Source organism: Ostrea edulis, chromosome 6 (genome assembly GCF_947568905.1).
Source record: "Ostrea edulis chromosome 6, xbOstEdul1.1, whole genome shotgun sequence".
NCBI classification, from domain to species: Eukaryota; Metazoa; Mollusca; class Bivalvia; order Ostreida; family Ostreidae; genus Ostrea; species Ostrea edulis.
The window spans coordinates 7,476,736-7,489,883 of record NC_079169.1 but is presented as its reverse complement, the minus strand read 5'-3'; the positions used below and the strand labels follow the sequence as shown (position 1 = coordinate 7,489,883).

Genomic DNA, 13,148 nt, shown 5'->3' with positions numbered 1-13,148 from the left:
TAAAAATCTTCTTCCCAAGAACCACTGAGCCAGAAAAGCTGAGGTTTATATGAAAACTTCCTGATATAATGCAGATTCTAAATTGTTAAAATCATGGCCCCCGGGGGTCAGATGGGGCCACAGTAGGGGATCAAAGTTTTACATACAAATATATAGGAAAAATCTTTAAAAATCTTCCCAAGAACCACTGAGCCAGAAAAGCTGAGGTTTATATGAAAGCTTCCTGATATAGTACAGATTCTAAATTGTTAAAATTATGGCCCCCGGGGATCGAATGGGGCCACAATAGGGGATCAAAGTTTTACATACAAATATACAGGAAAAATCTTTAAAAATCTTCTTCTCAAGAACCACTGAGCCGGAAAAGCTGAGATTTATATGAAAGCTTCCTTATATAATGCAGATTCTAAATTGTTAAAATCATGGCCCTCCTGGGGTAGGATGGGGCCACAATAGGGGATCAAAGTTTTACATACAAATATATAGGGAAAATCTTTAAAAATCTTCTTTTCAAGAACCACTGAGCCAGAAAAGCTGAGATTTATATGAAAGTTTCCTGATATAATGCAGATTCTAAATTCTTAAAATCACGGCCCCCGGGGGTCGGATGGGGCCACAATAGGGGATCAAAGTTTTACATACAAATATATAGGAAAAATCTTTAAAAATCTTTTCCCCAAGAACCACTGAGCCAGAAAAGCTGAGATTTATATGAAAGCTTCCTGATATAGTACAGATTCTAAATTGTTAAAATCATGGCCCTGGGGATCGGATGGGGCCACAATAGGGGGTCAAAGTTTTTTTGTTTTTTTTTTTGGTTGTTTTTTTTTGGGTTTTTTTTGTTGTTGATATAGTGCAGATTCAAGTTTGTTAAAATCATGGACCCCGGGGATTGGATGGGGCCTCAAGGGGGGCATCAAAGTTTTACATAGAAATTTATAGGAAAAATCTTTTAAAATCTTCTTCTCAAGAACCACTGAGCCAGAAAAGCTGAGGTTTATATGAAAGCTTCCTGATATAGTGCAGATTCAGGTTTGTTAAAATCATGCCCTCCTGGGGTAGGATGGGGCCACAATAGGGGATCAAAGTTTTACATACAAATATATAGGGAAAATCTTCTCAAGAACCATTGGGCCAAAGAAGTTCACATTTACATGAAAGCTTTCTGACATAGTGTAGATTCAAGTTTACAAAAACCATGGCCTCCAGGGGAAGGTTTGGGGCCATAATAGGGACTACGGTTTTACATGCAAATAGATATGGAAAATCTTCTGATATGGACCAAGGTGACTCAGGTGAGCGATGTGGCCCATGGGCCTCTTGTTCTTGATAACTATCATTCCAATTCTTTTCAAATTTGGTATGAAGCATCTATGGGACAAGGGGGACATAAATTGTAAATTTCAGGATTCCTGCACCCCTGGGACCTTAGAGGCAGGGTAAAATATGTTCAAAATTGACCATTTTTTAAAAATCTTCTTCAGATCTGTAGAACTGCACATGTTTAAGGAAAACTACATGCATTAAGATGTAAAGCAGGAAGGCTTCTACCAAAATTGTAAATTTCATGATCCCTGGGGTAGGGGTTATGACCCCAAGGTAGTGATGGGCAATCGGGGGAAAAAAAATTAATCGATGATCGGATTAATCGGATGTACCTTTTTGATTGATTAAATCGAAAAATAATCCGAATTTTAATGATTTCAAATTTATGGCATAAATATATGAAATTTACTTTATGTTTTACCCTAGATATTAAGTTAATAGAATAAAATAATTAGATTGATTGTATCTTGTTTAACGTCTCTCTCGAGAATTTTTCGCTCATATGGAGACGTCCAAAATCATAAATAGAACTTTGAAGTTAATCCCATACTTTCGATTTTATTTTCCCGGGATAGAGATAGATCTCTCGACTTTTGTTGTTCTTATGGGATCCCGTTTAGAATACAGCCTCATTACTCACCCCTTGCTTGTTGTAAGAGGCAAAATCCGAAGCCCCGTGTCACAACAGGTGTGGCTTGATAAAGATTCCTCCCTGTTGAAAGACTGTAAGCACCGAGCATAGGCCTAAATTTTGCAGGCCTTTACCGGCAATGGTGACGTCTCCATGTGAGTGAGAGATTCTCAAGAAAAACGTTAAACAATATTTAATCATTCAATCTTATCGGATGATTCAGCTTCGTCAGCCATTTTTGATTTTAGATAAGTCGCGGCAGGAATATTCGTATTATTAAAAAAAATTACCGATGTCGGCAATTTTCGAAATGACAATCAATTATTCACATCGTTTCAGTTATAGCGACCGACAATCGAAAGTTGGCGACAATCGGTACGTCACTACCCCGAGGTAGGGCCAAACTTAGTATATAGTGTTTATGTGTAAGTTTGCTGATACTGTATAAAATCTAAATGCATACTAAGGAATAGCAGAAAAAGATGTACAAAAAAATGGTGACTTTCACAACCCAGGGTTTTGACTCTAGGATGGGTCCAAATTAGTCATATCTTTCAATGTTAATACACCTATTCAATTATATTATGTGAAGCCTTTCATCAGTGTATGCACTTATGAGGGCATTGAAGTTGTGAGAACACTTCTTGTTTTATACTTTTGGTGAATGTTTAAATTTAGCTTTAATAGATATTTAGGACAGGAATTTTTTTCTAGATTTCATAACCCTTGGGAGTAGTGATAATTTTTTTACTAGTACTCAGGTGACCGATAAGGCCTGTGGCCCTCTTGTTTTTTACTAATACAGATACAATTATTACTATCATCATTAACTTCCAACATTATCATTGTCTATTTCATCCTATGATTTTCTCATTTTCAGTTACATGTGTACGTGTCACTGTGTGCGTGTGTGTATGGACATTCTGAATAGATTCCTTTTTCATTGTAAATGTGTTAATTCTTTGCAGGTACAGACTTGCTGTGATAAGTACAAACATATATTTCTCTTCTCTGTACACAACATGAGGAACTCGCATCTTAAGGAGGTTCGTCAGCGTTGGACAGGAAGTCGGTTAGTTATTCGATTCAGGATGGTAATATTTCAAATTCATTTAGCATTTTAAAAGTAGTATGATTTGATTGATAATCAAATGTTCTAAAAATATAACCATTGTTTAGTACTATAACAGCAATACAAGCTGTAACTGATGGTATTTTTCAACAACGCAAGTATGCACCAATTAACACCTATTGGTATAACTTATATAATCCCCAAGATCTGATGGAAAATTTAGCAAATTAATGAAGGGAATATTACTTGAAAGCTTATCTATAAACTGTTAAAAGTAAAGGTGTGTGGTATATTAGGGTAGTTATCCTTCTTTATATCTTTATATGTAATAATGAATTAGCACACAAAGGACACTGATAACAATGCTAAAATATGAATCCCACTGAAATATGTTTTTCCTTCATTAAAATCGACAGGTGTATTATGCCATGTTGCTCTTGTTATATTTCCTTGTACATACCTATGACAATTATATTCATGGCATATGCACGGGACGTTGACAAAACATGGACAATCACGGAATCACAGAAATTACACACAAACACAGAAGAATCACGGACAAATTTTTTGAAGTCACAAATACCAAAGTTACAGAGATTCTATGAATTGTTTTTAGGTCACCTGAATCATTCAAAAACCATCAAAATGAGTGTAATTTTAAAAAATCTTCTTCTTTACTCCTGGACATCAAGAAGCCAAACTGTGGGCATAATTATAATGGGTGTTGAGCCCTCTACCAAAATTGTGAAATTCATGGCCCCTGGGGCAGGGGTTCTTGTGTTAGGGTGGGGCTCTATTGGTCATATAGTGAAAGTGTAGAAATTCTTTGAAAATCTTCTTCTCTGTCTCTGGGTATGAAGTAGACAAACTAATAGCATGGTAATGATGAGCAAGGATGCCTCTTTATACCCCCCGCAACAAGTTGTGGGGGGGGGGGGGGGTATACTGGAATCGGGTCGTCCGTCTGTCCGTCCGTCCGTCTGTAGACGCAATGGTTTCCGGGCTCTAAAGCATTATCCTTTCCACCTACCGTCACCATATCATATATATGGACTACCCATGGGATGAAGATGTTCCCTATCGATTTTGGGGTCAAAAGGTCAAAGGTCAAGCACACTGGACATCGAAGTAGCAATATGGTTTCCGGGCTCTAAAGTGTTATCCTTTCCACCTACAGTCACCATATCATACATATGGACTACCCATGGGATGAAGATGTTCCCTATCAATTTTGGGGTCAAAAGGTCAAAGGTCATGCGCACTGGACATCGAAGTAGCAACACTCAGAAAAGAGGTAGTTTATACCTATTACCAACACCCTTTGGGAGATTGGGGTAAGCGGGGGGTATTCTTAGTGAGCATTGCTCACAATACCTCTTGTTAAAAAATTGTGAAATTCATGGCCCCTGGATCAGGGGTTCTGGTGCTAGGGTGGGGCTCTATAAGTCATATAGTGAAAATGCATTATTTCTTTGAAAATCTTCTTCTCTGTCCTTGGTTATTAAGTAGACAAACCAATAGCATGGTTATGATGAGCAAGGATGCCTCTTTCAAAATTGTGAAATTCATGGCCCCTGGGTCAGGGGTTCTGGTATTAGGGTGGGGCCCTATTGATCATATAGTGAAAATGCATTTTATTTCTTTGAAAATCTTCTCCTCTGCTGCTGGGTATTAAGTAGACAAACTAATAGTATGATAATGATGATCAAGGATGCTTCTTTCAAAACTGAAATTTATGGCCCCTGGGTCAGGGGTTCTGGTGCAAAGGCAGGGCTGACCACATAGCTATTCAATGTTTCTTCCATCCAAAAGTAAAATTCTTATATTTAAACACAAACCTAATTCAAACATTGGAAGGTTGTTACATGATACTCAGGTGACCTATAAGGCCCCTGGGCCTCTTGTTTGAAAAACAATTGTCTGAGAACCAGAGAATCGATTTGATGTGGCCTTATGTTATACATAATAAAATAATGTTAAAAATTACGGAATTGTCTCTGCATAACTAAAACTTCACTTGCCCATTCAGTTAAGCATGTCAGCATTTTCTGAAAGCAGATTTCACTTGTCCCTGGCAAGTTTACATTAATGTAGCTTCCTGATTCATACTTTATGAGGAAAAATTGGTGTGCTACACCAATATTGAAACAAAGTTTCATGAATATTCATATTTTGGGCCCCGCATGAAATGCGGGAAGCCCTATAGTAATCACATTGTCCGTCTGTCCGTCAACACTTTCTTTGTGACACGATAACTCAAACAGTTTTTATTGTACAGTTTTCAAATTTTGTACAGAAATAATGTACAATAAGAGGAAGAAGCCTATACATTTTGGGGGTCATTTCACTTTGTCTGTCTGTCTGTACGGCATGATCTTTGTCATTATGAACACTTTCTTTGTGACACAATAACTCAAACAGTTTTCATTGTACAGTTTTCAAATTTTGTACAGAAATACTTTACAATAAGAGGAAGATACCTATAGATTTTGAAGTCATGTCACTTTGTCTGTCTGTTTGAATGTCATCATCTTTTTTATTATGACCGTATTTATTTACCACTGTCTAAGGGAGATAATTCAATTTGAATTATGATATGCATTGTATTGATATATAGAAAATTTACAAGAAATAACTCTACAACATTGTGTATGTGTATATATTTGTTTTTTTTTTTAATGTGATATAAAAAATGCTTGATGTTACATGTATATTGAATTAAAACACGTCATTCCCAGTCAACAACTTTCGATCGGGATCGGAATGCGAAATAAAATTTCTTATATCCGGTTGCAAAGTGAAACTACTTCAGGTATCACACCGGTAATTATTTTCACTATATATTACTATAGAGGGGAAAAAATCATTAAAAATCAGTTTACAAAATTGATGCCGAATAACGCAGTCAGACACGTTCTATGTTACCTATCTCGTCTGCCGACACCAGAAAAACAATACCCTACGCGGCATTTTCGAAAAAAAATTACCCGCAAACAAGACTACCCTCAAATCCACGTGTTTTTCACATGTGTGTAAACAGCCGGAGTGCACCTCAGGAAGTAGCCTCAGCTACCAACAGCAAATAGTTCCTTTGTATACACTTGATTATTTCTACAAATTACACAAAATTTCCTAATCAGGGGTACAAAAATTAAGAGAAAAGAAGAAGAGGAAATGAGAAAAATCGCGCAAGGAAAAAAATATTTCTTTAAATATATGGAACTACAATTGACTAAGTTCATTTTGATTGGACAATTACCGGTGTGATACCTTCATGCTTCAAGTTATTGAATTATGTAGTAATTGCACGTTACACATTAGAGAACTGTTCCTTTTAATAAAGAAAGTCACAAAATAGATACAAAATGAGTGTACCTTATTCATTACTGTTACCGAGCTTTTGTCGGCGAAAATCTCGAAATGGCGTGTTTCACTGCGCTTGTTGACGGTAAGGTCCACATTTTCTACGTGAGTATTTTGATATTTGCTCATGAATTTTTTGCGCATACATGGTATGTCTCGGCTAGGAATAATGGAAACTTTCTCACTTATGTATGTAAAGACATATTAATCTCTATTTTTAAAAATGTAGAACACTTTTATCAAATGACAATGTGTTTGAAAACGCTTAGAGCCCCGATGTCAGAATTTCCTTTTCCAAGACATCAATATGTCAAATTCATAATCCTTTTCGAATAGGATGTACCATATTTTGTACCAGTTATCCATTTTGAATCCTCTATTAGAATGGGATTTTGTTACACTCTGTTGTGTTTGAGTGGATGAGTGTGTGTCAAACAGAAGTAATTTAAATTGCATAAGTCTCTCATAAATATGCTTCATCATCATGATGCCTTTTTCACAAATTGGCATTCCAATGTATCTTTATATATTATTAATTCTAACATATATACCAGCTCCAAACATTACTATATCAATTACAGATGTCACTTTCCTCTAATAACCCTCGGCGGGGCCCTTGCTGACCGTGTCAGTTTTCTAGTTTCATGTTATAAAAAGCAGATTTTTTCATTATAACCAAGGAAATGAAAATGTCTGGTCATGTGAACTTGAGATAGATCTTGTCCAGAAGTTTTATAGATATTTGATTTTGTTGCACAGATTTTACTTTGGGAAAAACAAGGTGATGTCCCTGGCCTTAGGAAGAACGCAGGAAGACGAATACAAGGACAACCTCCACAAGCTTAGCAACCAGCTACGGGGACAAACCGGTCTGCTATTCACCAACAAATCGAAAAAGGAGGTCGTTAGGTACGTACTAGTATGTGAGAGGACTAGAAATAGAGAATTCACCAACAAATCCAAGAAAAGAGTATCTTTGTTACTTTCTGCACCGCCAGTAGCCGGCTTGGAGGACAAGCTGTTGTATTCTAAATGAGAGGTCTTTAAGTAGCATGTCGACTGTCTGCCACCAATTGCAAGTCGAGAAATGATTGAAAGGACAGACAGTTCTACTGGGAGCTGAAAAATAAAAAATAAAAATATTGTCATGTATTTATAAACCGGTAAAGGTTTGTAGACCTTGCGTTTGAAAGGTTGTATGTACACTATTGATAGAAGTCTAGAAATGTGAGAGTAATTGTGTTGCATTGAGTGCATGGAGGGCACTTGGGCGGTATTCTCATCAAAAATTTGTTTTATGTCGTTGATGTCATAAGCTTTTCACATTTTTACCTTCACTGCTCTACCAATATCAACTTAAGGTAGCACAAAGTGTCTTTGTTTTATGTTGTTGATGTCATAAGCTTTTCACATTTTTACCTTCACTGCTCTACCAATATCAACTTAAGGTAGCACAGAGTGTCTTTGGGTGGAGGGGATTCTGGTTTGTTCAAATGAAGGGCCATACTTCTTTCAAATGGTAGATAACTTAAAATAGAGTAGTATATATCAATTTAACATAGGTAGTGTACATGTCATGTCGTTTATAGAGCAAGATAATAAAAGCCACTTTATCTTCTACTTTCACTTCTACTTTCAGTTTCTTTGATGGCTACAGAGTAGCAGACTTTGCCCGGTCCGGGAACACCTGTCAGCAGACAGTGTTGTTAGACCAGGGCCCCATTCCAGAGTTTTCTCATTCAATGGAGCCACAACTCAGGCAGCTAGGGCTCCCCACCTGTCTACAGAAAGGTGAAAACCAAATCAAAACAAACTGTATTCACCACTTTTAGTTTCGTATTGTCATTAGTATGGTGTTTTTTTTGTGACAATTACTTGTTGAACCGCAGCAATCTTCAGTTAACAAAATAGTTTAAAGATGTCACAGCGGGTGTTATCGGTTCTGTATCTGTATAGGTACATTGAATCACCACTTCTCAATAATGATTAAAATGGCATAAATCTTTAGAAATATTTCTTTTGAAGTACTGAAACTTAATTGTTTGATTTTAATAATCAATTTAACTAACATTAGTGGTGAAGTATGTAATAAATGGAACCAATGGTACCCAAACAGATGATGTTAATTAGATAGGTTAATAATTCAATATTTCGATACAAAGTCAGTTCTAGTTGGTAGTGTTACGGAGTATGAGAGATTTTATCCATTTATTTACAGTTCTAGATGGTAGTGTTACAGAGTTTGAGAGATTTTATCCCTTTATTTACAGTTCTAGTTGGTAGTGTTACGGAACTTGAGAGATTTTATCCCTTTATTTACAGTTCTAGTTGGTAGTGTTACGGAGCTTGAGAGATTTTATCCATTTATTTTCAGGTGTTGTGACCTTACTGAAGGACCACACTGTGTGTGAAAAGGGAAATGTTTTGACCCCTGAACAGGCTAGGATTTTGGTAAATGAGTTTTATCATATCTGCATATAACACTTAGATGTGATTTGATTGGTTGAAACTGTTGACCATCATTTTAAATCTTTTTATACCAAACTAAATATATTATACAGTACAATTCACCAGCATTACGGTTTAATTTGAGCTTATAATGGTAGTTTATTTGTGATTGTAATTGTTTTTTTTGAGTTTGAAAAATACATAATCTTAAATTTGAGCACCAAACTTCTGTTGGGGGAAAACCTCCTAAATATCAAAAATCTATTTTAACATTGCTGTCTAGTCGTATATTTACATGTACATTGTAAACAAGTGCTTTAGAATCTATGTGCCTGCTGATTACTTTCACATTTTTTTCTCAGGGTCACTTTGTATGACTGATATCTTGTCTGGTAGTTCGTTGTGTGTGATGACTCTTAGAGAATAGTCCCCACACAGAGACTCAGTCCCTTCTTAGAGAATAGTCCCCACACAGAGACTCAGTCCCTTCTTATAGAATAGTCCCCACACAGAGACTCAGTCCCTTCTTAGAGAATAGTCCCCACACAGAGATTCAGTCCCTTCTTATAGAATAGTCCCCACACAGAGATTCAGTCCCTTCTTATAGAATAGTCCCCACACAGAGATTCAGTCCCTTCTTATAGAATAGTCCCCACACAGAGATTCAGTTCCTTCTTATAGAATAGTCCCCACACAGAGACTCAGTTCCTTCTTATAGAATAGTCCCACACAGAGATTCAGTCCCTTCTTATAGAATAGTCCCCACACAGAGAGACTCAGTCCCTTCTTATAAAATAGTCCCACACAGAGACTCAGTCCCTTCTTAGAGAATAGTCCCACACAGAGATTCAGTCCCTTCTTATAGAATAGTACCCACACAGAGATTCAGTCCCTTCTTATAGAATAGTCCCCACACAGAGAGACTCAGTTCCTTCTTATAGAATAGTCCCCACACAGAGACTCAGTCCCTTCTTAGAGAATAGTCCCACACAGAGATTCAGTCCCTTCTTATAGAATAGTCCCCACACAGAGAGATTCAGTCCCTTCATATAGAATAGTCCCCACACAGAGATTCAGTCCCTTCTTATAGAATAGTCCCACACAGAGATTCAGTCCCTTCTTACAGAATAGTCCCCACACAGAGAGACTCAGTCCCTTCTTATAGAATAGTCCCACACAGAGATTCATTTCCTTCTTATAGAACAGTCCCCACACAGAGATTCAGTCCCTTCTTACAGAATAGTCTCCACACAGAGAGACTCAGTCCCTTCTTAGAGAATAGTCCCCACACAGAGATTCAGTCCCTTCTTATAGAATAGTCACCACACAGAGACTCAGTCCCTTCTTATAGAATAGTCCCCACACAGAGATTCAGTCCCTTCTTATAGAATAGTCCCCACAAAGAGATTCAGTTCCTTCTTATAGAATAGTCCCACACAGAGACTCAGTCCCTTCATATAGAATAGTCCCACACAGAGATTCAGTCCCTTCATATAGAATAGTCCCACACAGAGATTCAGTTCCTTCTTATAGAATAGTCCCCACACAGAGAGACTCAGTCCCTTCTTATAGAATAGTCCCCACACAGAGAGACTCATTCCCTTCTGATAGAATAGTCCCCACACAGAGACTCAGTCCCTTCTTATAGAATAGTCCCCACACAGAGATTCAGTCCCTTCTTATAGAATAGTCCCACACAGAGACTCAGTCCCTTCTTAGAGAATAGTCCCACACAGAGATTCAGTCCCTTCTTATAGAATAGTACCCACACAGAGATTCAGTCCCTTCTTATAGAATAGTCCCCACACAGAGAGACTCAGTTCCTTCTTATAGAATAGTCCCCACACAGAGACTCAGTCCCTTCTTAGAGAATAGTCCCACACAGAGATTCAGTCCCTTCTTATAGAATAGTCCCCACACAGAGAGATTCAGTCCCTTCATATAGAATAGTCCCCACACAGAGATTCAGTCCCTTCTTATAGAATAGTCCCACACAGAGATTCAGTCCCTTCTTACAGAATAGTCCCCACACAGAGAGACTCAGTCCCTTCTTATAGAATAGTCCCACACAGAGATTCATTTCCTTCTTATAGAACAGTCCCCACACAGAGATTCAGTCCCTTCTTACAGAATAGTCTCCACACAGAGAGACTCAGTCCCTTCTTAGAGAATAGTCCCCACACAGAGATTCAGTCCCTTCTTATAGAATAGTCACCACACAGAGACTCAGTCCCTTCTTATAGAATAGTCCCCACACAGAGATTCAGTCCCTTCTTATAGAATAGTCCCCACAAAGAGATTCAGTTCCTTCTTATAGAATAGTCCCACACAGAGACTCAGTCCCTTCATATAGAATAGTCCCACACAGAGATTCAGTCCCTTCATATAGAATAGTCCCACACAGAGATTCAGTTCCTTCTTATAGAATAGTCCCCACACAGAGAGACTCAGTCCCTTCTTATAGAATAGTCCCCACACAGAGAGACTCATTCCCTTCTGATAGAATAGTCCCCACACAGAGACTCAGTCCCTTCTTATAGAATAGTCCCCACACAGAGATTCAGTCCCTTCTTATAGAATAGTCCCACACAGAGACTCAGTCCCTTCATATAGAATAGTCCCACACAGAGATTCAGTTCCTTCTTATAGAATAGTCCCCACACAGAGACTCAGTCCCTTCTTATAGAATAGTCCCCACACAGAGATTCAGTCCCTTCTTATAGAATAGTCCCCACACAGAGAGACTCAGTTCCTTCTTATAGAATAGTTCCCACACAGAGACTCAGTCCCTTCTTATAGAACAGTCCCCACACAGAGATTCAGTCCCTTCATATAGAATAGTCCCCACACAGAGATTCAGTCCCTTCTTATAGAATAGTCCCCACACAGAGATTCAGTCCCTTCATATAGAATAGTCCCACACAGAGATTCAGTCCCTTCATATAGAATAGTCCCACACAGAGATTCAGTTCCTTCTTATAGAATAGTCCCCACACAGAGATTCAGTCCCTTCTTATAGAATAGTCCCCACACAGAGAGACTCAGTCCCTTCTTATAGAATAGTCCCCACACAGAGATTCAGTCCATTCTTATAGATCAGTCCCCACACAGAGATTCAGTTCCTTCTTATAGAATAGTCCCCACACAGAGACTCAGTCCCTTCATATAGAATAGTCCCACACAGAGATTCAGTCCCTTCTTATAGAATAGTCCCCACACAGAGAGACTCAGTCCCTTCTTATAGAATAGTCCCCACACAGAGATTCAGTCCATTCTTATAGATCAGTCCCCACACAGAGATTCAGTTCCTTCTTATAGAATAGTCCCCACACAGAGACTCAGTCCCTTCTTATAGAATAGTCCCCACACAGAGATTCAGTCCCTTCATATAGAATAGTCCCACACAGAGATTCAGTTCCTTCTTATAGAATAGTCCCCACACAGAGAGACTCAGTCCCTTCTTATAGAATAGTCCCCACACAGAGAGACTCATTCCCTTCTGATAGAATAGTCCCCACACAGAGACTCAGTCCCTTCTTATAGAATAGTCCCCACACAGAGAGACTCAGTTCCTTCTTATAGAATAGTTCCCACACAGAGACTCAGTCCCTTCTTATAGAACAGTCCCCACACAGAGATTCAGTCCCTTCATATAGAATAGTCCCACACAGAGATTCAGTTCCTTCTTATAGAATAGTCCCCACACAGAGAGACTCAGTCCCTTCTTATAGAATAGTCCCCACACAGAGATTCAGTCCATTCTTATAGAATAGTCCCCACACAGAGATTCAGTTCCTTCTTATAGAATAGTCCCCACACAGAGACTCAGTCCCTTCTTAGAGAATAGTCCCCACACAGAGACTCAGTCCCTTCTTATAGAATAGTCCCCACACAGAGATTCAGTCCCTTCTTATAGAATAGTCCCACACAGAGACTCAGTCCCTTCATATAGAATAGTCCCACACAGAGATTCAGTCCCTTCATATAGAATAGTCCCCACACAGAGATTCAGTTCCTTCTTATAGAATAATCCCCACACAGAGACTCAGTCCCTTCTTAGAAAATAGTCCCCACACAGAGATTGAGTTCCTTCTTATAGAATAGTCCCCACACAGAGATTGAGTTCCTTCTTATAGAATAGTCCCCACACAGAGATTCAGTCCCTTCTTATAGAATAGTCCCCACACAGAGAGACTCAGTCCCTTCTTATAGAATAGTCACCACACAGAGATTGAGTTCCTTCTTATAGAACAGTCCCCACAAAGAGATTCAGTTCCTTCTTATAGAATAGTCCCCACACAGAGATTC

At 38.4% G+C, this 13,148-nt stretch overlaps 1 protein-coding gene across 1 annotated transcript in view; it reads left to right on the top strand.

The window, feature by feature from the left end:
* Positions 1-13,148, top strand: part of LOC125646083 (mRNA turnover protein 4 homolog) — a 33,300-nt gene that overhangs the window by 5,812 nt on the left and 14,340 nt on the right. The window contains exons 3-6 of the mRNA XM_048872225.2: positions 2,926-3,029; positions 7,152-7,301; positions 8,032-8,183; positions 8,767-8,843. Of these exons, the coding sequence (XP_048728182.1) occupies positions 2,926-3,029; positions 7,152-7,301; positions 8,032-8,183; positions 8,767-8,843 (483 nt within the window). The remainder of the gene's footprint in view (positions 1-2,925; positions 3,030-7,151; positions 7,302-8,031; positions 8,184-8,766; positions 8,844-13,148) is intronic.